Consider the following 25827-nt stretch of genomic DNA (forward strand, 5'->3'; position numbering starts at 1 on the left):
TATATATATATATATATATATTTTAAAGATTTTGAGAGTGAATCTTCCCAAAATGTTTTAGATAATCTCATGCCCTCTTATTTGGAGTATACAGAACATAACTTTAGCTTACAAGTTAATGATGGTTGGTGGACTGCTCTCTCTCTACACCTCAAGGAGCAGTTAAAGGTGAAGCTATTTTTCAAAATATTAAACAAAAGTATTATGAATGTATTAGTGAACTAAACTGTGGAGATAACCAATGTTTTTAGAGATGTGAAGGACTTTGCTTCCAGTCTAAATAGCACTAACCTCTAGAAACACTTTGGCTTTCGTGTCTGCTCTGCTATGATTTCTTCACATGTTTTCCTGGCCATTAACTCTTGACTGGTTAGAACACCTGCCTTTAACAGTTAATTCTACATCCTTTCTTTGGGGGCTTCAGGATTCTTAGGTAAACTGAGTAAACTTTATGAAATACCTTGACATCTTTTTAAAAACAAAACACTGTCTGTGTGGATCTTCTCTCTTGTATTCCATGGGTCTTTCTATCTGTCTTTAACCCAACACCATATATTCTTAATTGCTGTAGCCTTAGAGTAAGTCTTGAAATGAATTAGTAAATTCTTCCTACTTTGTTCATCTACTGCAAGATCGGTAGTCAGCTTTTATTATTTCAATGGGGGAGAAAAGAGCCTTGTCAACAAATGATGCCAAAACAACTGGGTAAAGGTGAAAAAATTTAACCTCGGTCCCTCTTTCACATCATATATGAAAATTAATTGGGGCTAGATTGTAGACCTGTACAAGATACCGACAACCATAAAGTTTCAGACAAAACATTAAGAGACAAAAAAAAAAAAAAAAATTAAGAGACTATCTTTGTAACCTTGGGTTAAGCAACACTTTTTCAGGGAAGACATAAAATGCACTAGCCATAAGGAAAAAATTGATAAATCGGACTCCATCGAAGTTAAAAACTTCTGCTTATCAAAAGATGCTTTTAGGAAAGTGAAAGGGTAAAACAGTGGGAAAATATTTGTTCGCTCTTTGTATGTGTTATAATGACTATAAAAACAGTAGGAGAGGGCTTTCCTGGTGGCGCAGTGGTTGAGAGTCCGCCTGCCGATGCAGGGGACACGGGTTCGCGCCCCGGTCCGGGAGGATCCCACGTGCCGCATATATATAATTCCTAAATAAGAGAGCAAGGAGTAAAGTTATTTTAAAATTCAATCCGAAAGAATCCAAGAAAAAAATAGCACACAAGGAAAATTAGTTTATGGCAGGACAAATAGCAAGCACATGATAAAATGGAGGATTTAAGCCTAAAAATGTCAGCATTTACATAATTATATTAAGTGTAAGTGAATTAAATGTTAGATGGATTTTTTAAAATCAACTACCGTGGGGCTTCCCTGGTGGTGCAGTGGATAAGAATCTGCCTGCCAATGCAGGGGACATGGGTTTGATCCCTGGTCCGGGAAGATCCCACATGCCACGGAGCAACTAAGCCCGTGCGCCACAACTACTGAGCCTGCGCTCTAGAGCCCGCGAGCCACAACTACTGAAGCCCACGTGCCACAATTACTGAAGCCCACATGCCTAGAGCCCGTGCTCCGCAACAATAGAAGCCACCGCAATGAGAAGCCTGCGCACCGAAACGAATAGTAGCCCCTGCTCGCCACAGCTAGAGAAAGCCCGCGCGCAGCAACGAAGACCCAACGCGGCCAAAAATAAATAAATAAAATTTAAAAAAATTTTTTGAAAAGTCAACTACCATGTGTACTGTCTACAGTAGATACAACTAAGACATAAGGGCACAGAACAATTTGAAGGACAGAAGCTGATACATTTTGCAAACGTTAACCAAAAAAAGGCTGACGTGGCTGTTAATATTAAAACAAACTTTGAAGCAAATAGTAATTCTAGAGATAATGAAGGGCATATCCTTTTCTTTTTTTTTTTTTTTGAAAAAATAATAAAAGGTGCTTTATTCAGGAAGCCAGCAACCTGGGAAGATGGTGGACTAGTGTCCTCAGACCATCTCCAAGTTGCTGGTTAGGGGACAAAGATTTTAAAAGGGAGTCTCAGGTGTATACAGGCCTTGGGGCGGGGGGGGGGCTACATGCAGAACAGCACAGTCAGCTCCAATAATCATCTCAAACTGGTCCTGCAATGGTCTGGTCAGCATCATCTCCGTGGTTTTATGCACAATTAGTCTTCTATTCCAGGGTGGGTCTGCTTCCACCTTCTTAAGGCCCTGGAATTCTGTGTTCCTGGTCATTTTCAGCCGTGGATGCACATCCCCTGAGTTCTCAGTGCCCCCAACTCCAGCCCAAGGCAGGCGGAGCAGGGTGGTACTTAGCAACGGGTATCACATTTCTGGAAGACCTCACATCATGTCTCAACTAGAGACATTTTGACAAAGAGGAACCAACCAGTATATACATGGAGGGGACAACAAGGAGGAGAAAGTTATGTGTTAATGAATTAAAGAGCAGAGGAAAGGGGGAAGGAAGGAAGGAGGAAGGACAGGAAGGAAGGAAGGGGAGAAGGAAGGAAGGAGGGGAGGAAGCGAGGAGGGAGGGAAAGAAGGAAGGAGGGAGGGATGGAGGAAAGAAGGAGAAGCAGGAGAGGAAGGGAGGGAGGGAGGGGGAATCTGAAGGACATTTCTTAATGATAAAAGTTTTATTTCACCAAGAGGGTAATAGTTTACTTAAAGCAGAAGTTAACACTCTAAAGAGAAAGAGACAAGCTACAAGCAAGGTGGGGAATTCTCACATCTTACCAACTGGTAGAATAAGTAGATGAAAAATCAGTAAGGAAATAGAAGATTTGGAAAAGGAGATAGAACTTTGCCCTTGATGTTGAAGAATACATATTCTTTTCAAAAAGACATAGAACATTTATAAACATTGACCGTAAACTGGGCCGTAAAGTAAGTTGACCAAATTTCAAAGACTTGAAATGATACAGAGCGTGTTTTCTGACCACAATAGAATTAAACGAGGAATATAACAAAAAGATAGACTGAAATAAGTGTGGATATCACACCTCTGAATAACCCTTGGGTTGAGAAAAGTTACAGTGGAAATTAGAAAGTATTTTGAATGATAAAACACTGCATATGAAAACTTGCAGGATTCAGCTTCTTAAATGCATATTTTAGAAAGAAAAGTTGAAAATCAGTAAGGAAAGCATCCATCTTAACAAGTAGAGAAAAGAGCAGGAGGTTAGAGTGTTGACAGAAGGAATTAATTTTTTTAAACAGGCAGTCATTTCATGAAATTTTTTAAAAGTTGTAAGTAGAAAGGATTTGTAAAGCCAAAAGCTTGTTATGTGAACACGTAAAAAGTAATGAATAACAAATAACCAATATAGAATGAAAGGGGGACGTCACTGTAGACCCTACAGATCAAAGGATGAGAGTATTATGAACAACTTTATGCTAGTAAATTTGAAAACCTGAACGAAATAGAGATGTTCTTTTAAAAATGACAACCTACTGAAATGGGCACATGAAGAAATAGTTCCGTAACTCTTAGAGAGTCTAAACCCATAATTTAAAATCTTTTCAAAGAGAAAACTCTTGGCCAGAATTGGTTCACTGGCACATCCTACCAAGCTTTTAATAAAGAGAATAGCACCAATGTCACACCACCTCTTCCAGAGAATAGTACAGGAAGAAACACTCTGCAATACGTTTTGAGGCCAGCACAACCTAGATAATAAGGCCTAGAGAGGACATTTTGAGAATGGAAAATTATAGGCCGCTCCCAGTCATAAGAATCAAGAGATGCTTACGATGAACATAAGATCCAAAAATCCTAAACAGATTTTCAGCAAAGTAAATTAAGCCCCCAAAACAAATCAACCAAAACACCAGGATGATTTGTCATGACAAAGTTTGTTGTAGTCCAGGAATGCAAGATTTTTTTAACATTACAAAGTTGATCAATGTAATTTATCACAGTAACAGAAAAGTGAGGGGGTGGATATTATCTCAGTGCGTAACATGGGACCTTTCAAGCTACAGTAATTAAGAGTACATGACATTGGGGGCCAGATTAGATGAATAGGCCAGCGGAGCAGAATGGAGAGCCCAGAAACAAATCCATGTTTACAGGAACACTTGATTTATGGGAAAGGTGGCCCTTTGGAGAAGTGGAGAAGGGACGGCTTTTCAGTAAATGGTCCTGGGAGAATGGTCTAGTCGTATGGAAAAAAATGCGTCTTGATCTCTGCCTCACACCGTACGTGAAAGTCAGTTCAGGTGGGTTGTAGATCTCAGTGTGAAAGGCTGAAGGCAGAAACCTTTAGAAAATAATGGAGGAGAATATCCTTATGGCCACGCAGTAGGACAGGTTGTAAAACGCATGAAAAATCACTGTAGAGAAGACCGTAGAGTGTACTACGCTAAAATAAGAACTTCTGGCCAAGAAACAGCATCGAGAAGTGAAGAGGCATCCACGTGAGGGGTGGGAGCCATGAGATACTCAACTGACAAAGGCCTGTGTCCCTGATACGTAGAGAATTCCCACAGAACAACAAGAAAAAGATAACCTAATTGAGAATGGGCAAGAGACCTGACCAAGGCCTTCACGAAAGATGCTTTCCATATGGCCAGTGGAGATACAAGCAGGCGCTCAGCCTCATTCATGGCAGTGTGCACATTAGAATACACAACTCCCTCTTCCAGGACAGCTCCAGAACGGCGCTGGTGGGCGGTCAGCTTGGAGGACCGTCTAACAAGACTCATGAAATCGTGGCTGGGTGTCTGCCTCAACACATTCACTTGTGTGCCAGGACGCGTGTCCAGAAACCATTCAACAACATTCTTTGTGACCAGAAAACAAGAAACAGCCCAAACATCTACCGTCAGCAGCGCGTAGAAGTTATAAAATACGAATACGGTGGGGTGCTGCGTGACAGTCTCAGTTCATTACCTAATTGAAAGTTTAAAATTTTACTTTCTTTCTGCATGAATAATTTCAAAGAAATTCAGTATGAGGGTACGGAGCATTTTGAAACGCTTTGGCAATACGGAGCCTAGTTCGTTTAGCCTCTATTTTAAATAGATCTGCCGTAGCATCAGGCAACACAAAAGGTGAAATTTATAGTTTATCCTGTAATTCCTTTACTGAGAAAAAAATCATTGTCTTATTTATTTTTATGCCTATAGACACTTAAATAACATGTTTATAAAAAGTCATTCACTAGGGACTTCCCTGGTGGCGCACTGGTTAAGAATCCTCCTGCCAATGCTAGAGGACACGGGTTCGAGCCCTGGTCCAGGAAGACCCCACATGCCATGGAGCAACTAAGCCCGTGCGCCACGTCTACTGAGCCTGCGCTCTAGAGCCTGCGAGCCACAACTACTGAAGCCCGCGCGCCTAGAGCCCACGCTCCGCAGCAAGAAAAGCCACCGCAATGAGAAGCCCGCGCACCGCAGCAAAGATTAGTCCCCACTCACTGCAGCTAGAGAAAAGCCCGCGTGCAGCAATGAAGACCCAACGCAGCCAAAAATAAATAAATTTATTTTAAAAAATCATTCACTAGAGAATTAGAGCAGTTACTGATTTTGTTTCTTTGCTTCGTGAGACTAACTGAAGGAATATAAAATTGTATTAAAGCAAATAATAGCCTCTACAGGAAAATGATTAGATACCTGGACATTTCACATACATTTTATTTTATAAGGTTTTCTGAGGGCTTTTTTACCAAAAATAAAGCAAGATGAGGAATTTTATGGCTGCGAACCCCAAATGGAACAATTGATTTTACAATTTCCAAAGTATATTACATGGTCTGTCCTCTGAAGGGTTAAATATAAATTAAAGAGATTGATACAGGTGTTCCTATAATTCCTAGAAAAAGCATGGACAGCAGTGGAAAGGGGTAATCAAAAAAAAAACAACAGAAAGACCCACAGATGAACCCTCCCTTTCCTTCAGGTTTCTGTGTCTGCTTATGTGTGTGTTAAGATGTACATGTGCTGTATTGTTTTGTGTGTGATGATTCCTTAGCCTGTGCTTAACTGATGGGCTAAAAGAGGAGAAGATTAAAGCTCCTTGTCTCCGTGTTTTGATGTAAGAAGCTTAGCGTGGTTTTATACTGGCTAGAGTCTGGAATCGGTTGGCTTTGAAAAATCATAATTTTTGAGGAAGTAAAGTTTCATGATTATTAGCTAATTTTTACATTGGCCCAAAGACCCTTTTTTGACAGAAGGAACATCTTTATGATCTAATTCTAAAGGGAGTATCACAGATAAAAATTTTAAGTAGGAGTACCTTCTAAACATTTTCTTACTCAGGAGGTAGGATTTTTCAGAGGTTATTGGAAAGAATATAGGTGCTATGAAGATTCCTTTTATGGTCACTGGAGTAGCTTTTATTCTTGATTTCAGCTCTCAAGTTCTGTAATTTTGAGTTTTGTTGTTGTAATTTTGAAAATGGCCAAGTCCATCAGGACAGCACTCGGCGTGTTTATGTAAGTGATGCTAGGTCTCTGAAAATGCACACTTCTACTTTAGTTGTGTGGTTTGCAAACATACAAATCGGGAACTTTATAAGAAGGGTTTCTAGGACCAAACGAACCTAAAAGTAACTAGATTTAATGTCTGCCAAAAAACTTATTTTTCTTTCTTCCCCAGGTTTACCTCCATTTCTCAATGTGACACTTTTCATCATTAAGATGCGTTGAGTACAGATTTCCTGAGTGATAAGGATGCAGACTTAGCAGGACGGGACTAATCGTCTAGGCGTAAATGCCGAGGGCCCCGTAGGTAAGGTCCAGCCAGCCTTCCCTTCTACCAGCTCCTGAAATTTCCTGACCATTGCTTTCTTTCTGATTAAGACTCCAGGTTATTTCAGACTGAGAACATCTCATGCACTTTAAACACACAGGGAACAGAGGCATTTTATTTAAAGTTGGCTGCTACTCATAGATTCTTTTGCTCATTCAGTGTTAATGATTGACCCTGGAAAGCTCAGGTCAGAGCTCCAGCTTTAATAGTTTTTTGTCCAGGTGGGACCAAACCAGATTTAGGTAAATATCTGAAAAGGGATTAGCTGAGTGTTTTGGATTTAAAGGAATTTGTTGCCTTAAATGTTTATTCATCAGCTTTTCGCATTAATCTAACTGGTGTGCACCCATAAGCGTTATTGCAGTATGACTGTTTGGTCATCTGACAGTGATGAGTGCTAGCCGACATGGCTAAAGGTTGTCCGCTTTAGGAAGTAACCCTCTCAGCCCCTTGATGTACTTGTGTATCAATCATATAGAAAGAAATCAATACTAACCTTGCAGTGAGCAGAGAATGAGCCTGTATCCCAAACACGGTGGGTTGGGGAGCATCCTCTACGGCAGCCCTGAGATGGCGCTCGTGTTGCATTAAGACACCATCTTATGCTCGAGCCCCACAGCGTCGGTCTGTACAGAAGTTGTGAAATCATCGCTACCTTCCAGCCAAGGAAAGATGAAAACTGAGGACGTTGACTTTGACTCGTGACCAAATAAACATGCGTATTTGTCTTGACTTTAAGAAATTCCAAGTCTTTGTTTTTTAAAGCTTGTTGGTTTTTTAAAATAAATTTATTTATTTATTTACTTTTGGCTGCGTTGGGTCTTCATTGCTGCGCGCGGGCTTTCTCTAGTTGCGGCGAGTGGGGGCTACTCTTCGTTGTGGTGCGTGGGCTTCTCATCGGGTGGCTTCTCTTGTTGTGGAGCACGGGCTCCAGGAATGCAGGCTTCAGTAGTTGTGGCACGTGGGCTTGGTAGTTGTGGCTCGTGGACTCTAGAGCACAGGCTCAGTAGTTGTGGTGCATGGGCTTAGTTGCTCCAAGGCATGTGGGATCTTCCCGGACCAGGGCTCAAACCGGTGTCCCCTGCATTGGCAGGCAGATTCTTAACCACTGCGCCACCAGGGAAGTCCCAAGTCTTTATAGTACTTCTATGATCGACTTTTGAATCAGATTCTGTTTTAGTTCTTAAGTGGCAAGGCAGGTCTATTTGGAAAGCACTGTGTCCCTTCCTTTCTAAATGAGTTTTTAACTTGTGGTTCATCGCTTAGAAAGTGCATTGGGCTATTTTTTAAAAATAAATATGTGTTAATAGTATCCAGGTCGGTTCAGCTTTCAAGAAAGCCCAATACATAAGAAAATGAGAGTCTTTGAAATGGTTTAATTAGGGGATACTTATTTACATGTCCGAATAACATAGTACACAAATCCTTTTTTTTTTGGCTGTGCTGCGTGGCTTGCGGGATCTTAGTTCCCTGACCAGGGATTGAACCTGGGCCACCGCAGTGAAAGTGTCAAGCCCTAACCACTGGACCGCCAGGGAATTCGCAGCAAATCCTTTTTAAAAGACATTTCCCCCGAGTTACAAAATTAGGTTACACACAACTTGAGGAACGCTTCTGAACGCATTAGCCCTCGTGTCGCTTCTAGGTGAGCTTGCTGATGGTTATTGAGTAAGTGAATACCAGCGCGCTGAGCAGTGGTCAGTGCACAGCGGAAAAAGAAACTGGGATTCACTAACTGCTCTTTCCCTTTTTTTGCCAGACTTAGAAATGGCTGTCGCATATTGGAATTTGGTATTCTCCGGAAGGCTTAAGTTTTTAGATCTTTGGAACATCCTTTTGTTGGTAAGTGGCTTCCTGTTTGCCGGGGCCCCGCGGGAGGGCTCAGTGGGTGCGGTGGCCTCCGTACTAACTGTGGGGCCAGGGCCTCGCGCAGAAGTCACCAAGCAGCAGACCCGCGGCCACGCTCTGCCACCAGCTGAAAGCGACGCCCAGGGGCTCTGCCCCGGCTGCTCCGAGGCCGCGTCCTCTGGACGGCCCACCAGCGCCCCCCCCACCCCGAGCTGTGCTCACGGGCTGGGGCCACCCCGGATGTCCTATGCATCGCTCTGGAGGAGTGGGGGGCTCAGCTGGCCCCGGGGGGGCGGGTCCTTCGGGCCGGGGTCTCGGCTGTGGCTGCGGGGAGGGTGCAGGGTGCGGGCCGCCCTGACCTCGGGCAGCGGCCGTGCTGTCCTGCTCAGGCCCCCCCGCATGCGAGGAGCAGCCCTTCCACCGGGCGGCGGGGTGGGGGCTGTGTGGGAAAGCCCTCCTGGAGCAGCCTGGGGAAGGACCCCAGAACGCCGCGCGGCGGAGGGACACAGGGCTCACGTGGGACGGCAGGTGTACAAGAGCACGCTGTGCCGGTCATGCGCGCGTTCTGAGGTGTGAGACGAGCTGGCGCGCCGTCTGTGAACCGTGTGCCTGTGACGTGTGCAGACGGGCCCACAGCGGCACCTGCTGCCTTATGAGCTGGGAGCCTCTGGGAGATAAAGGGGAGGCCGGGCCGGGGCTGCGGGCGGGTATCCTGCACATGTTTGCTGCACCTGAAGTACCGAGGAACAGAGACATTTCCAGAGAAGTGTCCCACACCACTTCAAAGAACTCCCTGGTATTTAGTAGGAAAATAAATGTATCAAAATACTACTTGCTCGCCCTGTTTCTGAATTGGTTTGGGGCTCAGGTGAAGAGATTAAAAGTGCTGCCTCTTGATTTGAAATAAGTTTATAATTTTTGTATTTTTAAAGGTTTATTTTGTGTTTAAATAAGTCTGCTTTCTACATCTGCACATTGGCGCTGTGTCGCTCTGAACGTTTACCCAAAGCGCCATTATTATTTTAACTTCTGACAGTGTTGTTCCGGTACTTATTCCTTACCAAATTCTGTTCTGGGATAACCAGGCCCGTAGAACACCTGAGCTAAGTCTGTATCGTAAGTCTGGTGGTTTTTTCTCTTGTGTATCAGGAGCATCGCAAAAGATCAATCCCAAGGAACACTTGGAGCCTTCTGCTAGATTTTGGAAATATGATTGCAGATGACGTGTCCAGCTATGATGAAGAAGGTACGAGAAGTAGTCGGAATTCAGGCGATGGCCAGAGGCACTGACGCGGGCGCGCACGTCTCTGCCCCCGGCCCACGGGTCAGTGATGGCAGCGCAGGCCCCGGGGCGGACGGCACCTGCTGACTCCTGGCCCGACCCCGTCCAGAGACGGGGGTGGTGATCACAGAGACTAGTAGTCACTTTATTATGTCTTGTAAATCACGCAAAAGAAAATACAGCTTCACATTTAGTTAAAGTCAGAAAGACAGTTGTCCAAGCTAAGCCATTTCAGAGTGGACGTGCAGAGGCCCTGAGGCAGACCTCAAGCAGGACAGTCACTGGGGCCCGCTGCCCCGCGTGTGGCTGCAGCGGCTGGTCCATCGCACGGCCGAAGCTCACGGAAGACTGCAGCCTCCATTTGCTCACCTGAGCACGACCACGCCTGCTGCGGCCCCCACCCCAAACATTTCAGGACTCGGGGACTCAGCAGGACTCAGCCTGCTGAGCTGTGGGCGCTGCCCCGTTAGGGGAGGATGCCCACCCCCCGGACCCGCCCACCGTCGGCTCCCTCTGCCCGGCCAGGAGGTGACTGTGCACATTCCCGGCGGGGTCAAGGGTGGGCGGTCCTCACAGGGCTGGCTCCACACAAGCACACCAGCACTTGCCAACCCTGGTCTGGCTAGAGCAGAAGAGGGTCACTTTAGCCGATTCTTTAAGTGGAGGACAGGCTATAGAAAGTTAAAATCATTTGAGTTCTTGAAATATAAAAGTTGGATTGTGAAAAAATGCTTTGAATGTAAAAATATTGCTCTAAATCGTTGATATTTTTAAAAATTCTATTTGCTCTCCTTCAGGAGTGTGGCCTGTTCTCATAGATGATTTCGTAGAATATGCATGGCCAGTGGTCACGGGTGGTTAAGGCAGCCCTCTCTAGGCAGAAAATCGAGACGGATTAAGGTGAAAAGGGAGCTGTCCTGCAGGAGACACTGGCCAGCCATGCCCGTTGCCCATTTTGGAAGTCATCCTGACCGGTCGTGAGACTGGAGACCCTCTCCTGCTGCTTAGAGAAGACGCCGCTGACTGTGGTTGCCGCACGGAGACCCTCTGAGCTCGCTGCTGGGGCGCCCAGAGACGGGGCCCTGGCTGTTGCTGTAAGAGACCTCTGCATGATTTCCGCGTTTACGGAGGAGCTGGGGCCTGTCTGCAGGCTGCAGGGTCGCTGTTGATCATGACCCAAAGCGAGGCTGTGTTCACCACACTCGCTGAATTGTCCGTAACCACCCCTGAGAAACTACAAGTCAGGCTGCTGGCAACGTGCCCTAAAGAGGACGAGTGTCGTGGATGCTGGCGGTTTTGAACTTGGTGCCAGGGTTAAGATTTATATTTTTTGAATCATCAAGTGTCTAGATTTATCAGCTCTATTTTCATTTCACTTTTCTCTGGATGCTCATCTGAGAATCACTTTACAGGTTAACGCACCGTTGCAGTTTGCACAGCGATGGTGTCATTGTGATTCCAGAAAAGTTCTTTTAAATTGCCTGCAGGTCAGTGGGTCTGCTTTACTTCTGATAACGGCAGCTGAGCTTCCTAAGAGCGTCATAAAGTAGGCTTTAAAAAATGTAGTTAAGGGCTTCCCTGCTGGCTGAGAGTCCGCCTGCTGATGCAGGGGACACGGGTTCGTGCCCCGGTCCGGGAAGATCCCACATGCCGCGGAGCGGCTGGGCCCGTGAGCCCCGGCCGCTGAGCTTGCGCGTCCGGAGCCTGTGCTCCGCAAAGGGAGAGGCCACAGCAGTGAGAGGCCCGCGTACCACAAAAAAAAAAAAAAAAAAAAAAAAAGTATTTAAAAGGACATTTTTCCATGAAACATTATTTCTTTCCTGATAAATTACAGATTTAAACATCAGCGCTCTCTCCTTTCAGCCGTCTGTAATATGAGTGCTGCTCACCCACCCGCCCTCATACGGTTGTCACGTTTGGGAGGCAAAATACACACTGTTGTCCCAAAAACCCCACACCGGAAACCACGTCACATGCAGGTGGGCGTGTGTGTCCGCGTCTCGTTGCCTGGCCTCCTGGTGCCCCCCCTGTCGGGGGGACGCTGTCCAGAATCGCTGTGTGGACCCCACCTCATACTGGGAATGATCTTCACGCCACAGGCATGCTTGCTGCCCAGCCCGCAACCCGGTTCGTGAGACAGATAAATCGGGGTAATTTCACAGGAGAGGGGAATGCGCTCAGATTTCCAGAAAGTGTGCCTAAAATGTGTAGTTGGTTTGGTGTTCAAAAATGTGACCCACTCAGGCCTGGAGCCTGGAGACCCAATCTGGGCGGGGTCGGCCTGTCACAAGGTGCAGGGCCAGGGAAGTCACCTGATCTCTCCCAGGCCCCACTGCCCCGTCCTCTACCTGTAAGACTGGAGTGCTAAGAGGCTTTAATAGGAACTTCACCAATTGTAACACGTCTTTCAAGGCCTCGTGGGTTCTGACATGTAAGAGTTCTGTTCAGAGAGGCTATGGAACTAGGACGGGCCTGTAAGAATCATGACGTCTGTGGCACTGTTTCCTTCTTGAGATGTAAGGTCATGTGGAGAAAAGGTGTTCTATGGAGTTGTTTATCAACAGATACCGAAACAGTGACGAGGCTCTTCCAACACTTGGAGGTTTCCCTTCTATAATACACGTTTAAGTCGTGCCTGCTGTGAAAGTGCTGAGGACTCTGGAAACACTAAAATTCTCTTCCTGGTGTCATGGTGCCTCTCAGGTCTATCCTCAGACGCTCGGCCCTGGATGTCAGGGTCTGGTCCCACATCAGGGGAGCGGCTGCCACACTTGGGACCCTCCCAACCTGTGTCCAGCCTGCCGCCTTGTTACAGGATCACGTCCCACACGGACGGCCTGGGTCACATACTTTCCTTTCTAGGTATCACGTAGTATCTGCTAAATACACCTGTTCCACGTGGGCGGTCACAGATCTCATAATACACGAATTTCCTTGAACTGATGGGAGTTACGTACCTAACTGATCCACTGAAACGCAAACTATAAATACAGTGGAGACGTGCGGGTTAACCAAATGTGAGAGGTTTAACACACGTGGCCTCCCCATGCCTGCTGGGAGTTCCTGGGCTGGACAGCATCACCTCCTTCCATGTTGGTGACATCGCACATGTCAGTGTGTTCTTTTACTTTAGTAAACGCTTAAGTGGGATATCACATATGTCTCCAGCTCCAGGCTCTGTGGGGACAGCCATACCCACAACTCGTGGCACACGGCCGGGGCTTGGCAAACACTGCAGGAACGATGCAGTGGGCTCGCCTCACCTCTTCCTCTCGCTGGCGTCGGCCAGATAGTGTGGGATTGCTCTTAGCGTCTCGACGACAGTGTCTGCTGCCTCAGATTCAGCAAGAGACCAGCCGAAGACGGTACCTCTGCCTCAGCGATAAACGGCTTCTGCCACATGGTGCCTTTCTCCCCACGTGGGTGGCTGTCTGAGGGGCTGCCCTCGGGGAGGGAGCCTGCACCCTAGCAACCCGGGCCAACTGCACAGGTCGTAAAGGACTTTTGCTTTAGGACCTCTCAGACTGTGCCAGCCGGAGTCGGGTTCCAGAACCTCACTTTTAATAAGTGCTGTGATGATACTACCCATTCATTTACCTTTTTTTTTTTTTTTCTTGCCACGCCACGCGGCGTTCGGGATCTCAGTTCCCCGACTAGGGATCCAACCCGTGTGGAGTTGTAACCACTGGACTTCCAGGGAACTGCGACCCGTTCATTTAAAGGCATCTTAGTATCTTGTTATTGAAAGAAACTTAAGTTTTATCAGACGTGTTTCTTACATCCCGGCGTCTGACGTGGGACCAGAACCTGGGGGACAAGGGGCCTGGAGACAGAGGTGGTAGCTCTCCTGATCCCTCTTTTCAAGTCAAGGTCCCTGGTTTGCAGGGGTTCCCCCCACTCTCAGCCTCAGCATGGCCGTGAACATCCTCCCTGTGCAACGGGATCGGTGGGAGGACGCTTAAGGTGCGTGAGCCCTCACGGGGCGCCCTCGCCGACCCCTCGGAGCTCCGGGCTCTGCGCACACACGGAGCGGCCGGGAGGCTGGCTGTCAAGGAGCCTTCGCTGACGCTGGGCCGCAGGGACGCCCATGATCACGCACTCGGCGGCTCCACGTGCTTTCCCCCTTCGCACGTGGCAGTTTTCTACCATAAACACGCTTTATAATCAACGAGTCCTCCGGAAAACAGAGCCGTGCGTGTGACAGCCGAGTCGCAGCATGAAGGCCGCCGAGCGCGATCCCGTGTAATTGAAAGTCCCGGAAAGGCAGAGCCACAGAGACCAAGTGGGTGGGTGGAGGCCCAGGGAGCAGAGGGGCCGCGGCTTGGGCGGGCTCTCCGCGCGGGCCGCGGGGAAGGTTGACGCACGCCGCGTGACTGGACCGAACGCAGTGAGCCCGACGGTGCGCGAATTACACCTGGAAGCTCTAGAAACGTGTGCATCTCCCCAGCGCGCCGTGCAGACCTCCCTCTGAAGCGGTGCTCTGAGCCGCAGGTGTCCCCACTGAAGAGCCAGCTCTGGGCGCACCACGTGGCTGCGGGCTGCGGGCCCAGACGGCTTCCTCATTGGTGCCACCCGCCCACCCAGGACAGAAGAGGGCGCCTGGCCGATCGGGGAGGCTCCCGACGGCGACGCGGCGACCAGAACAGGGGCCGGCGGGGCGGGCTGAAGGCTGGGCACCCGGCAGCTGCCGGCAGAGATGGAGAAGTTTCAGGCTGCGATGCTGCTGGGGGCCGTGGGCGATGCACTCGGGCACGGACACGCCTTCGGGGAGGACAGCGCCTCGGGCCCCAAGGTTCAGAAGGAGCCGGGAAAGGTGGGGGGACTGGACCACCTGGTGCTGTCTCCAGAGAGGTGGCCGGTGAGCGACAACACCATCATGCACATGGCGACGGCAGGGGCCCTGGTCACAGGTGAGGCTCAGCCCCAGCGTGCTGGCGGGCGGGAGCGCGGGATCCCGCGGGGAGGGGGGGGCCGGGGGCCACCCACTGCCGCTGCTGAAACCAGTTTGTCACACCCGGGTCCCCAGCGAACCGGATGTGCCGTGGGTTGTGTCCCATGCAGTCTCTCGGGTGACAGCGTCACTCTGATCATCTGTGGCCTCCGGTTCTTAAACCGGGACTTTCACTGTTCCGTGAACATTCACTCGGCCGAGCCTCTGTCTCTAGGGCTAAAACCAACCGAATGGCTCGCTTCGGGGCTTGGAAAGAGGGCTCAGCTTTTCACTGCAGGCAGTAAGCCTGCGTCTGAGTTTATTTCAACAATACATAAAATAATAAGCCAGTTTGAAGTTTGGACCCATTACGGTGATTTTGGGGGAATTACTTCTAAATTCCGATGAACTGAGGTTTACGCCACCTACCAAAACAGGATTTAGCTCGGAGAGTTGCTGCAGTTTCCCAGTTGTCCTAAGAAGATGCTATGACTTGAGGGGAGACACGCTTCCTTAAGGAGCAGGTTGGTTTTAGGAGCAAGTCCTCACTGAGTTTCAGAGAAGCAGCGGGTGTCTGTGAGGCGCAGCTTCCCCACAGGTATCGGGGGGTGAGCACGTCACTGCAAAATTAGAATTTACGGCAGCTCTGAAGTGGCTGGAACGTACGTGTCACCATGTGCTCACCCCGCGGGCTGGTGCCAGCAGCCGGGTTTAGCTCTGCTGTCACCGCACAGGAATGCCGTCTGCTCTGCCGGTTCCCAAGTAGCCGGGGGTGGGGGGGGGGAGCTAAGGCACCGCAGATAAGACAGTGTCACGGCAAGCTGGCGCAGCAAGTGTCCTGAGTCTGCAAACTCCGAAACTGGGGGCAGTGAGGCTTTAAGGCAGGTTTCCGTGTCCCTCCGTGTCAGTCCGTGTGCCCTTGTGTTGGTCCTCACCTGGCAGAGCCCACGGCGTGTCTCCGTCCCTTGCGGCGGCCCCCAGGACAGCTCCCGGCTCGGCCCCCGACGAGAACGTGCTCCCCCGGGTTGGATCGAGTCCTGTCCCCTTGGCAGGAATAGGGCGGAATCCGCCCTGGGTGAGGACGGTGGCAGTGGGCGCAGCTGGACAGACGCACGCCCTCTGGCCAGCGGGTCACCAGGGCGCGCTCGGGCAGGCCTGCGCCCCCAGAAACTCGGCAAGCGAATGTGTTTTCAGCTCCCTAAACATACAAGTTGGAATTTCATTGACGTTTAGTTTTCAAACAGCCCAGCTTTCTTCTTTAATAACGAACTGCAGTGGGTGGAAGGGGCCTCTGAGCCCCCGAGTCACAGCGACAGCAGACTGACTGTGGCCGGGTGCTGTGCTAACTGCGGGCGGCGTCATCAGGTCCTCGCACCGTCCTGCAGGTCGGCTTTATTACGAGGGGCTACAGATAAAGGAACGACGCACAGAGTGTGTTTCCAATCCACACCCGCTGTTTGGCACTGATTAACCTGCCCAGCGGCGCACAGAGTGCGGACCGGAACCCAGATGCTTCGTGCCTGCATCTGAAGCGCCATCCCGCCTGCTGGGGCTGCTGGACACGCGATAGTTCAGGGGCCCTGATGGACAACGGCTCTTCACGCGATTTCCAAAGACAGGCAGGCTCCCGGAGAGGAGGGCCGGTCCCCGAGGCCTGAGATGCAGCCCCGCACAGGCCGGGTTCCCGGTGCCCGTCAGCTGTGTTGGCAGGTGCGCCCTGCCCTGCACTGTCCGGTCTGCTCTCCGTGTGACCAGGCACCTTGGGCCCCAACTTTGGAGGGTGTGTGGCCTCTGTACACCATGCTGTGGATTCATTTAATGGCAGAAGTGCTCAGGCTTTGCGATTGAAATCCATTGGCCAGCTCTGGCCTCGGCAAGTGACCGCCCCTCGCTGAGCCTTATCTGGGAGGAAACAGTAGACAGACAGGAGCCTGACCCTGCAGTGATGGGCGTGTTGCGGGGAAGGTCAGCCAAACCCGGTGCCACCCAGGTGACAGCCTGGCGCCCCTGTCCTGTGGCCCATGATCTCCGAGGGACTCGAGACCACGCCTGTCCCCAGAACGCCTTCCCACGAAGAGGCAGTGGGGACGGTGGGCAGCGGGCACTTGGCCGCTTCGCTGACAGGGAGATGGGAGAGGGTCAGCTCCCTGTACCCTGGACGTGGGTCCCCGAGGGCCCGAGGAACAGGCAGGTTTCGGGCCAGTTGGGCATCTCACGGATAGAACCGCGAGCTGTGTATGAGGATCCTGGCTTTTCCTAGATTCTGGTGTGTAGCTAGAAGAGGCACAGCAGCAAACTACAGCATCTGAAATTCAATGAGATCCCCAGCGCATTGTTCGTCTGCGGTCAGGTTTCTCCGGGGAGCCAGGGTCCTGTGAGCCAACCCCAGACTCTCCCTCCCCCTGGGGGGATGGGACCGGACGCCGGTCGTCACTTCCCTTGTCACTGCCTTCCACCCGCCCCTTGTCTGACCCTGCCCCTCACACACACCCCTTCCGCCCCAGATTTCTGGTGCCTGGACGACCTGTACCGTGAGATGGTGCGACGCTACGTGGACGTGCTCGAGAAGCTCCCGGGGCAGCGGGTAGACCCGGCCACCGTCGAGGGCTGCTCGCAGCTGAAGCCCAACAACTATCTCCTGGCCTGGCACACGCCCTTCAATGAGAAAGGTCAGAGCATGAGTTCCTCTCCCTCCAGGGCCACGGGGCTGCAGGGCCCCACGACACTACCCTGCCTGTCACCCCACTGACCGGCCGCCCAGGGAGCCAGCCAGCCTGGGCGCCGGCTTCAGAGTCACTAGCGTGCCCAGCTCCTCTGTCACCATCCCTGGTTTATTTTAAGGAACATTTTCCCACTGCTTTCCCTTTAAATGTGTTATTTTTAGCCAGTGCATCAAGGAAAGCATACACCACCTGCATAAATGTCTGTCTCTGTGATGATCTCACGTGTCCTCACGGTGATGTTATCAGGCAGCTGCAGTCTCTGCCCCCAGGGCCTCTGCTCCTGGGGTCCTGGACACGCCCTCCAGGTTGACTCTGAGGGCATACCTGTCCTTCTGGGTTTACCTTGAAGGATGCCATCAAATCAAATGTTACTGGCACATAAAGAAGCAGGAGACATGGTCCATAACAAAGAGAAACAGCAGTAAATCAGAACTGACGAACCCTGACACCATCACTAAAGTTACCAGGTAAGGATATAAAATAGTGTGGATTCGATATTTCTGAAAGGTTAAAAAGAGACATGTAGGTATAAAAAAGATCTACATCACAGTTCTAGAGAAAAACAGTACAATGTCTGAGTTTAAAAATTCACTGACTGAGGGGCTTCCCTGGTGGCGCAGTGGTTGAGAGTCCGCCTGCCGATGCAGGGGACACAAACAGCAGATTAGACATTTCAGAAGAAAAGGTTAGTGAGTTCAAAGGCACAGCGATAGAAACTATCCAAAATGGGACATACAGAAAAAAAAAAAGAAGCGCAGAATGTGAAAAGGGCACCAGGGAGCCACAGCACAAGTCAAAGCACTCACAAGCACTCAGGCACCTATAACTGGAGTCCTTAAAAGGGGAGGGGGGAACAAAAAAAATGTGAAGAAATTGTGGCCAATTTTTTCCAAATTTGATGCAAAACGTAAACTCACATGCCCAAGAATCTCAATAAATTCCAAGCACAAGAAACACAAAGCAAACTACACCAAGGCACATAGCAATCAAACCGCTCCAAACTAATAATAAAGACAGGAACGCGTCTCCAGTGCCGACCACCAAGGCAAAGACGGCAGGTTCTCGTCAGAGGCAGAGCCATCCGGGTGCAGAGAAAGCAGCAGCCAGACGGACACCCAGAGGACGCCTTCCCGAGTGAAGGCCAAGTGGCCTTTGCAGACAAACGAACTGAGGAGTTCATGCCGGGCAGGTGCCCAGGGAGAGATGCCCAGGACGTCCTTCGGGCAGGACGACACCGCCAGTGGGGCAGGGAGGCGGTGGAAACGGTGAGGACGCGGGTGCTGACTTATTATTTAACCCTCTCTAAAAGATGCGGCATTAAAAGGAATAACGATGTGGGCTTCCCTGGTGGCACAGTGTTTGGGAGTCCGCCTGTCGATGCAGGGGACACGGGTTCATGCCCCGGTCCAGGAAGATCCCACATGCCGCGGAGCGGCTGGGCCCGTGAGCCACGGCCGCTGAGCCTGCGCGTCCGGAGCCTGTGCTCCGCAACGGGAGAGGCCATAACAGTGAGAGGCCCGCGTACCGCAAAAAAAAAAAAAGGAGGAAACATATCGTTGAAAGCATACTGTGCGTGCAATTCTCTCTCCTACGTTTTCCCAGAAGGAGCATTTCCTCATCCCATCAAAAATCCTGTTTTTAATGGCTGCTTTGCAACTTCTTTCCTCTCTTTTCTTTGTCAGGAATGTGGGCGATTTCCCTACTTTTGACTCATTTAAATGACCCTGTGATAATCATGGTAGCACATCGTGTTTGTACATCTTCATATGGTTTGTGAAAGCTAGACTTCCAGAGCCGGCGTCCCCGGCACAGAGGTCTAAGACCAGGTATCCCACGTTCCACGCAGGCTCCGGGTTTGGCGCTGCCACCAAGGCGATGTGCGTGGGCATGCGGTACTGGCAGCCGGGGCGGCTGGAGACGCTCCTCGAGGTCAGCGTGGAGTGTGGCCGGATGACACACAACCATCCCACAGGTGAGGCGGCCGCGGGCGGCAGGGAGGCGCAGGGAGGCCGGACGGGAAGGCCTTCTCCCTGCTTCAAAGTCGGTCACGTCACAAGAAACGCAGGACGGCACCGGTTCCGAAAGAACCTGGGGTCTGGCTGGAGCCCCGGGAGCCGGCACTTCGGCCGGGCTGTCCAGCGGGGAGCCGGCGCCGCCGTCGGGCCCCGTGGGTGCTGTGCGCCGCGCCCTGGACGGGTCCGGTGGCTGTGGCGGCAGAAGCCGCCCCCCTCCGTGTGTCAGGACACAGCGCTCGGGGTGCGCAGGGGGCCCACACTCCAGGCTGCCCCCCCAGGGTCGGGCTCCAGAGGGAGGGCAGGCCTGCCGACCCAGTGCCCACCGGTGAGACGTGACCGGGGAGCAGCCAGCTCAGCTTCAGGAAAGGAGAACCCTCCTGAGTTCTGGCTGAGCTCGGCTCCCGGCCCCTGGGGTCGAGGGTGCAGCTGCTCTCGGTGACTGCGCTCCTTTCAAGGTCACCTGCAGGGTCCGGGCTTACTGGTGTCGCCCCCTGAGCCACGAGAGCCACCCTGTGCCCTCCAGGAAGCAGCCGATGTGGGCGCCGTGGCACCTGAGGCGTGGACGTGGTAAAACACGCCGCTGAGTCCACAGCAGGCGCGGCCGCTGAGCCACGGACCCCACGGATGAGCCCGTCAGATCTCTGAGCACATAGCCATGTAATTCAGCCGGGCGGCAATGTCCGGGTGGTGGAGAGGAGTTTGCTAACCCCCGACTCAGCAGAAGTGAATTAAACATAAACAGCCTTCCAACAGGAAAATGTTGAACGTTTGGAAACAATGCCATGAGTACGAGAGCCTGGGGTGAGAGTTTAAACATCTATAACATTGGTTAATTTATTGCCCACTCTTGTTGTGGCCTCTCCCGTTGCGGAGCACAGGCTCCGGACGCGCAGGCTCAGCGGCCATGGCTCACGGGCCCAGTCGCTCCGCGGCATGTGGGATCCTCCCGGACCGGGGTATGAACCCATGTCCCCTGCATTGGCAGGCGGACTCTCAACCACTGCGCCACCAGGGAAGCTCTGCCCACTCTTATTAAAGAAATGTTGTTTCGCATGTTTAAGAGCTGGGTAATTTATATATTACTAGGCTGGTGACTAGGGTCGGACAGCACACACTTGATACTGGGAAGCGCGTTTTAACTCCACTCTCCTTTGCAATTTTTGAACTGCCTTTGGAGGCAAGTGTCAGTTTTTCTTACCTTTACTGCCTGGGAGCGTGCGTCCCAGATCTGGAGCTGAAGCACCCCGTGACGGGAGGTGGGCGGTGGCAGGTGGTCAGGACGGCAGCTGGACCCTGGGCGCCAGAACCAGACGCTCGTCCCTGCCCCAGAAGTGGTTGCGACTGACGCCTCCCTGGGGCCCCGCTTCCCGTGGCCGCTCGCGGGGCAGCTTGGCAGGGGCTCACCTGGGCTTGGATCCCGTTCCCACAGCAGCGCTTGGAGGCGGGGATCGTGCTCTCCCCACCCCGCCGCTGCCCCCTTGCAGACGGTAACTGAAGGTCAAATTGGCAAAGCCCAGGGACACAGCGTGTCCAGCACCTGGGAGGGGGCGTGGCTAGTGCCAACTTTGACCCTCTCTCCTGCCACCCCAGGCTTCCTCGGGTCCCTGTGCACGGCCCTGTTCGCGTCGTACGCCGTGCAGGGCAAGCGGCTGGAGCAGTGGGGACGAGACATGCTGAGGACAGTCCCGCTGGCCGAGGAGTACTGTAAGAGGACCATCCGACACCTGGCAGGTGAGCCCGGCCTCCCTCCCGACACCTTCCCCCGGCACCTTAGAAGGAGGTGGGCTCCAGCCACACCCAGAGCAGACTTGGACAGACTGGGGGGGCCGTGTGACAGGCTGACCCCACAAAGAAGGTCTGCAGTATCACCTGGCCAGAGGGCAGAGGGTCAGGCGAGCACGGGGATCCCCTCTGGGTTCTCGAGACGCGGGCACCCCCCACACACACACACACACCCGTCATCCACGAGCCGTTGCAGCCGCTGCTCCAGACTTTCAGCGCCTCTGGAGCTTGGAGGTCAAGCTGCTAGTTGGGGATAACGAACGTCCTCTCGTCTGACTTTGCAGGCACAGTGTTGGGTTGATAAAAATACACAGGTTCAGGGCTTCCCTGGTGGCGCAGTGGTTAAGAATCCGCCTGCCAAGGCAGGGGACACAGGTTCGAGCCCCGGTCCGGGAAGATTTCACATGCTGCGGAGCAACTAAGCCCGTGCGCCACAACTACTGAGCCTGCGCTCCAGAGCCTGTGCTCCGCCACAAGAAGCCACCGCAGTGAGAAGCACGCTCACTGCAACGAAGAGCAGCCCCCACGCAGCAACAAAGACCCGATGCAGCCAAAAATAAATAAAATTAATTTTGAAAAATACACAGGTTCAGGATTTTCAAGAGAAGCCACTTAAAAATAAAAATGCTGCGATCGCTGCCTTAGTTCAGCGCATTGTCAAGCAATTCTTTGGGTCGGTTTCAATCTCCATCTTCCTTGCTGGTATTTCAAAGTAGCTACAATGTGAGCATTTTCGAATTTCCCGAGCCTTAGCCGAGGCGAGGCGCCAGGCCCTCCTCTGCCCCAGACTGGGCGGAGGGCGTGGGCTCTGCCTCCTCCCTCCCGCCCGCTGCCCACGGCGCCCAGCTAGACGGCCGCCACAGCCCACTCACCTGATCTCTGTGTTTAGAATACCAGGCGCACTGGTTTTACTTTGAAGCTAAATGGCAGTTTTACTTGGAGGAGAGAAAAATCAGTGAGGACACGGAGAATGAGGCCAGCTTTCCCGACCGCTACAACGCGGAGGAGAGGGACAAGGTAGGTCTGCCGGCGACACGGGTGGCGAGCAGGAGCTGTCGGGGCCGCCGCCTGCTGCCCCCGGCTGTATGGGACCCCGCGGTGGAGGTGGGCTGAGGGAGCAGCTGGAAGGCGGGGCCGTGGAAGGCTTTTTCGAAGGAAGCCCATTAGAAATGGATGGTGCTTTTATCTTTTCATTTCCTCTGATTATAAGCACGATTTGTGCTAGAAAAGTTGAAAATGTGAAAATAGTCCATCTCACTTCATCTCTTCTAGGGACTGGGGATAGAGGGATGAATAAGTCTGTGCAAACCACCGGCATTCCCCATGCTGAGAAACCCCCCCAAGTGGCTAAAATTGTCAGGATCGTGTTTGGTAGCATAAGAGAAACCGCTGTAACTGCGGTTTAACCAAGACAGAAGTTCGTTATCCTCACATCAAGGGAATCAGAGCTGAGTCAGAAGCCCCTTGCAGTGAGGAGCTGAGGATCCTGTCTGGCTGCTCTGCTGTTCTGTGAGCACGCCTCATAGTCCAAACTGGCTGCTCCCACTCCAGCCAGCACATCTGCATTCCAGGTGTCAGGAGGGAGCAGGGGGAGAGGAAGGGTCCACCCTTCCCTTTTTAGGTGCTTCCTACCACCCTTTCATTTATCTCTCATGGGCCCCCCGACGCAGAAAGACTCAGAAACACCGTTTTTCTTCCTGTGGAGATGCTGTTGCCCCAAACCGACACTGACTCTGCTGCTAAGGCCCAGGGGTGTGACCTGCCTGCGTCCACCTCCCCTGCCCAATCTGGCCCCTGCCCCTCGTCAGCCTTTGCCACAGACCCACAGGGACCTGCTCTGAGCCACCAGCTGCTCAAGCCACCGTGGCCTCCCCAACCATGTCCTCCAGCCGGCCTGCGGCCCTGACCACACGCGGCACCCCTGCCCGGCCTCGCTTGTCCCTGTGCCCCACGCAGACCTCACATCGCGCAGTGGCGCCCAGCTGTGCTGTCACAGCAGCCCCATCGCAGCACTCCAGACCCCTTGACGGCTGTCTCTGTCATAGAGTCTGCTGCCCGGCGGCTGGCGTGTTTGCTTATCTGCGGCACGGCTGGCGTGAGACACACGGGAAGCCAGTGCCCACCCGCAGCCCTGGGGCAGTGCACGGCACACAGGGGCGCCACGTCGGCGCACAGATGAACCCAGAAGCTCGTGCTCTAACGCACGGGACGTGGTTCCCGGCGGCCTGTGCCTCTGACCTGTGGTGCTTTCTCCAGACCTACAGGAAATGGAGCTCGGAAGGTCGAGGGGGCCGGCGGGGCCACGACGCCCCCATGATTGCCTACGATGCCCTTTTAGGAGCCAAGGGCAGCTGGACGGAGCTCTGCCACCGGGCCATGTTCCACGGAGGTGAGATGCACCTTCTCGTGAGTGTGAAGTAAGAGGCCACCAGCCAGGCCCTTCTGCCAGGCCCCGGGCTCCCCACCTACACTGCTGGGACCTCCGGGTGCCCAGGTGTGGAGACGCGACACTTCCCGGGGCGGGGGAGTGGAGAAGGGGCTGCGGGCCAGGGCCGCCGGCGGACTGGGTGGGTAGGAGGCTGAGAGCCTGAAGCGGGGGCGGCGGGGATGGTGCGCAGCGCGTGGCAGGACCCGCGGGAGGTGGTCACCCGAGCGCACCAGGGTGTGCGGCTGTCCCAGGAGGGGCAGGGGACCCCCCCCCGCCCCCTTCCCCGGCACCACCCAGAGCAAACCTGGGCTTTGGCTGAGGCCAAGGGCGGAGGCTGAGGTGGCCCGGCCTCCTGGCAAGGGGGCAAGGGGGCAAGGGGGCCAGGGACCGCCGTGCAGCCCTGAGGGCCCGTGCTTCGTTCTAGGTGAGTGCGGGGCCACGGGGGCCATCGCCGGCTGCCTGTTTGGGCTGCTGCACGGCCTGGACGCCGTCCCCGCGGGCCTGTACCGCGAGCTGGAGCTCAAGGAGCAGCTGCGGCGCCTGGGCGAGGAGCTCTACCGCCTGTCCGCGGAGGAGAAGTAAAGCCCTTTCCCTGCCCCCAGCCCCTGCCGGCCCGCTGGTGCCTCTGGGGCCCCGGGGGCCACCCGCAGCTCATGTGCCATCTTAACTTTCCTCCCGATTTCAGAGGCCTAACTGCTGTATAAAACACATCGTTTGTCCTATGAGAATAGTCTTCCCGTCCTGGCCGAGCCTAGTGCCTCACTGACGTCCCTCTGGACTCACAGCCTTCACCTCCAAACACAAGGTCACGGAGGGCCTCTGGGACACTCGGTGTATTTTATTCTGTCGCAAAACTAACTAACGCATTTGCTCACTGATTCCAATAGCAGCCATAAGCACGATGGCTCTGCTCGGCGGCCTCCTCGGTCTGCAGGGCGCCCCGCGCGGTCTCTTTCTAGCTCTTAGGCGTGCGGTCCGACACCCGCACACCTCGGGCTCCCAGCCTCACAGGGCCGCACCTGGCGCCGCGTCTGCGTCCTTGCCACCGTGTGCCCAGAGCAGCTGGAAGAGCGGCCGGCGCCTGCGGGGCCGTGCGCTGTGTTTAAGCTCCAGCCCGCGTGTGTCATCTCACTAGATTTAACGCCAGCCTCTCTCAGAACGACTAACTGATGCAGCCAGGAAACGGGGGCCTCGTGCGGCCCGCATCCTCCCACGTGCCGCCCTGCCCCGGGCTCGCTGACGAGGACAGAGCTGGCCCTGTGCCCCGTGGCCGGGGCTTCTCCACACTTGCTCTTGTTAAAAGTAACCTTGGACACAAATCTCTTTGAAGTAGCCTCTGGTGTGAGTAAAGTAGCGGTTGGTGATTGACGTGTAACACGTGCTTTGGCGGCTTGGCTGGGCCCGTCTTGTGACCGCAGGCCCTGCGTGCTGAAGGCTTGCCTTGGAGCACAGCCAGGCCCGTCCCTGCCGGACACGCAGACACTCAGCCCCGAGGCACCTCCCGGCGTCCTGGGCGAGGGGACAGGATGGGCATGTTTTCCACAGAATCCATCACTTTGCACTCCTTGGGCAAGTGAGGCTCTCAGCTGTGCTGGACAGAAGAAACCTTGGGCCATCCTGCACATGGTAACACAGTGGGCTCCACGCCGTGTTTCTGGATAACTGAACTAACCTTTGCTGCTCGAGGTGCTTTGCAGTCAGAAGAGGCAGAGGGGGGGACGCTCCACCATGCGGGGTCCAGATAGGTTTAGGGGGCCTGGGAGATTAATAACAATTGTCTTCCAGGAACAGAACCCAATTAAGGTAAGTCGACACTTTCCCAGACACACACGACAGGCTGGGCTTCCTGTGTGGAGTCTGTCCCGTGTCCCCGCCTTTCCCTACAAGCGGCCCTTCACAGTCTGCTGTGCAGAAGGGAAGTGATCGGAGGAATGGGGGTGGCTGGATCGGAGGCCACTTGGTCTCCACCTTTAGTGACGATGTAGGAGAATTAAACCCATCCTGAGAATCAGGGAGTGAGTCTCCTTATAGACTG

At 52.7% G+C, this 25827-nt stretch overlaps 1 protein-coding gene across 1 annotated transcript; it reads left to right on the forward strand.

Moving 5' to 3' along the window:
- The first annotated feature begins 14610 nt into the window (after positions 1–14610).
- On the forward strand, positions 14611–24436 carry ADPRHL1 (ADP-ribosylhydrolase like 1). The gene is made up of 7 exons (XM_024752678.1): positions 14611–14824; positions 17349–17513; positions 19414–19539; positions 21173–21313; positions 22254–22381; positions 23621–23753; positions 24217–24436. The coding sequence occupies exons 1-7, from the start codon at positions 14611–14613 to the stop codon at positions 24372–24374; spliced, it is 1065 nt and encodes a 354-aa protein (XP_024608446.1). The 3' UTR covers positions 24375–24436.
- Positions 24437–25827: the final 1391 nt, after the last annotated feature.

Source organism: Neophocaena asiaeorientalis, unplaced genomic scaffold (assembly GCF_003031525.2).
Source record: "Neophocaena asiaeorientalis asiaeorientalis breed wild unplaced genomic scaffold, Neophocaena_asiaeorientalis_V1.1 scaffold825, whole genome shotgun sequence".
Taxonomy (NCBI): domain Eukaryota; kingdom Metazoa; phylum Chordata; class Mammalia; order Artiodactyla; family Phocoenidae; genus Neophocaena; species Neophocaena asiaeorientalis.

What these genes read in the sequence shown, in the direction of transcription:
- ADPRHL1 (XM_024752678.1), top strand. Translation starts at nt 14,611, where the DNA reads ATGGAGAAGTTTCAGGCTGCGATGCTGCTGGGGGCCGTGGGCGATGCA. An exon ending in GGCAGGGGCCCTGGTCACAG is followed by an intron (nt 14,825 to 17,348) that starts GTGAGGCTCAGC and finishes CTTCCGCCCCAG; the next exon opens with ATTTCTGGTGCCTGGACGAC. An exon ending in GACACACAACCATCCCACAG is followed by an intron (nt 19,540 to 21,172) that starts GTGAGGCGGCCG and finishes CTGCCACCCCAG; the next exon opens with GCTTCCTCGGGTCCCTGTGC.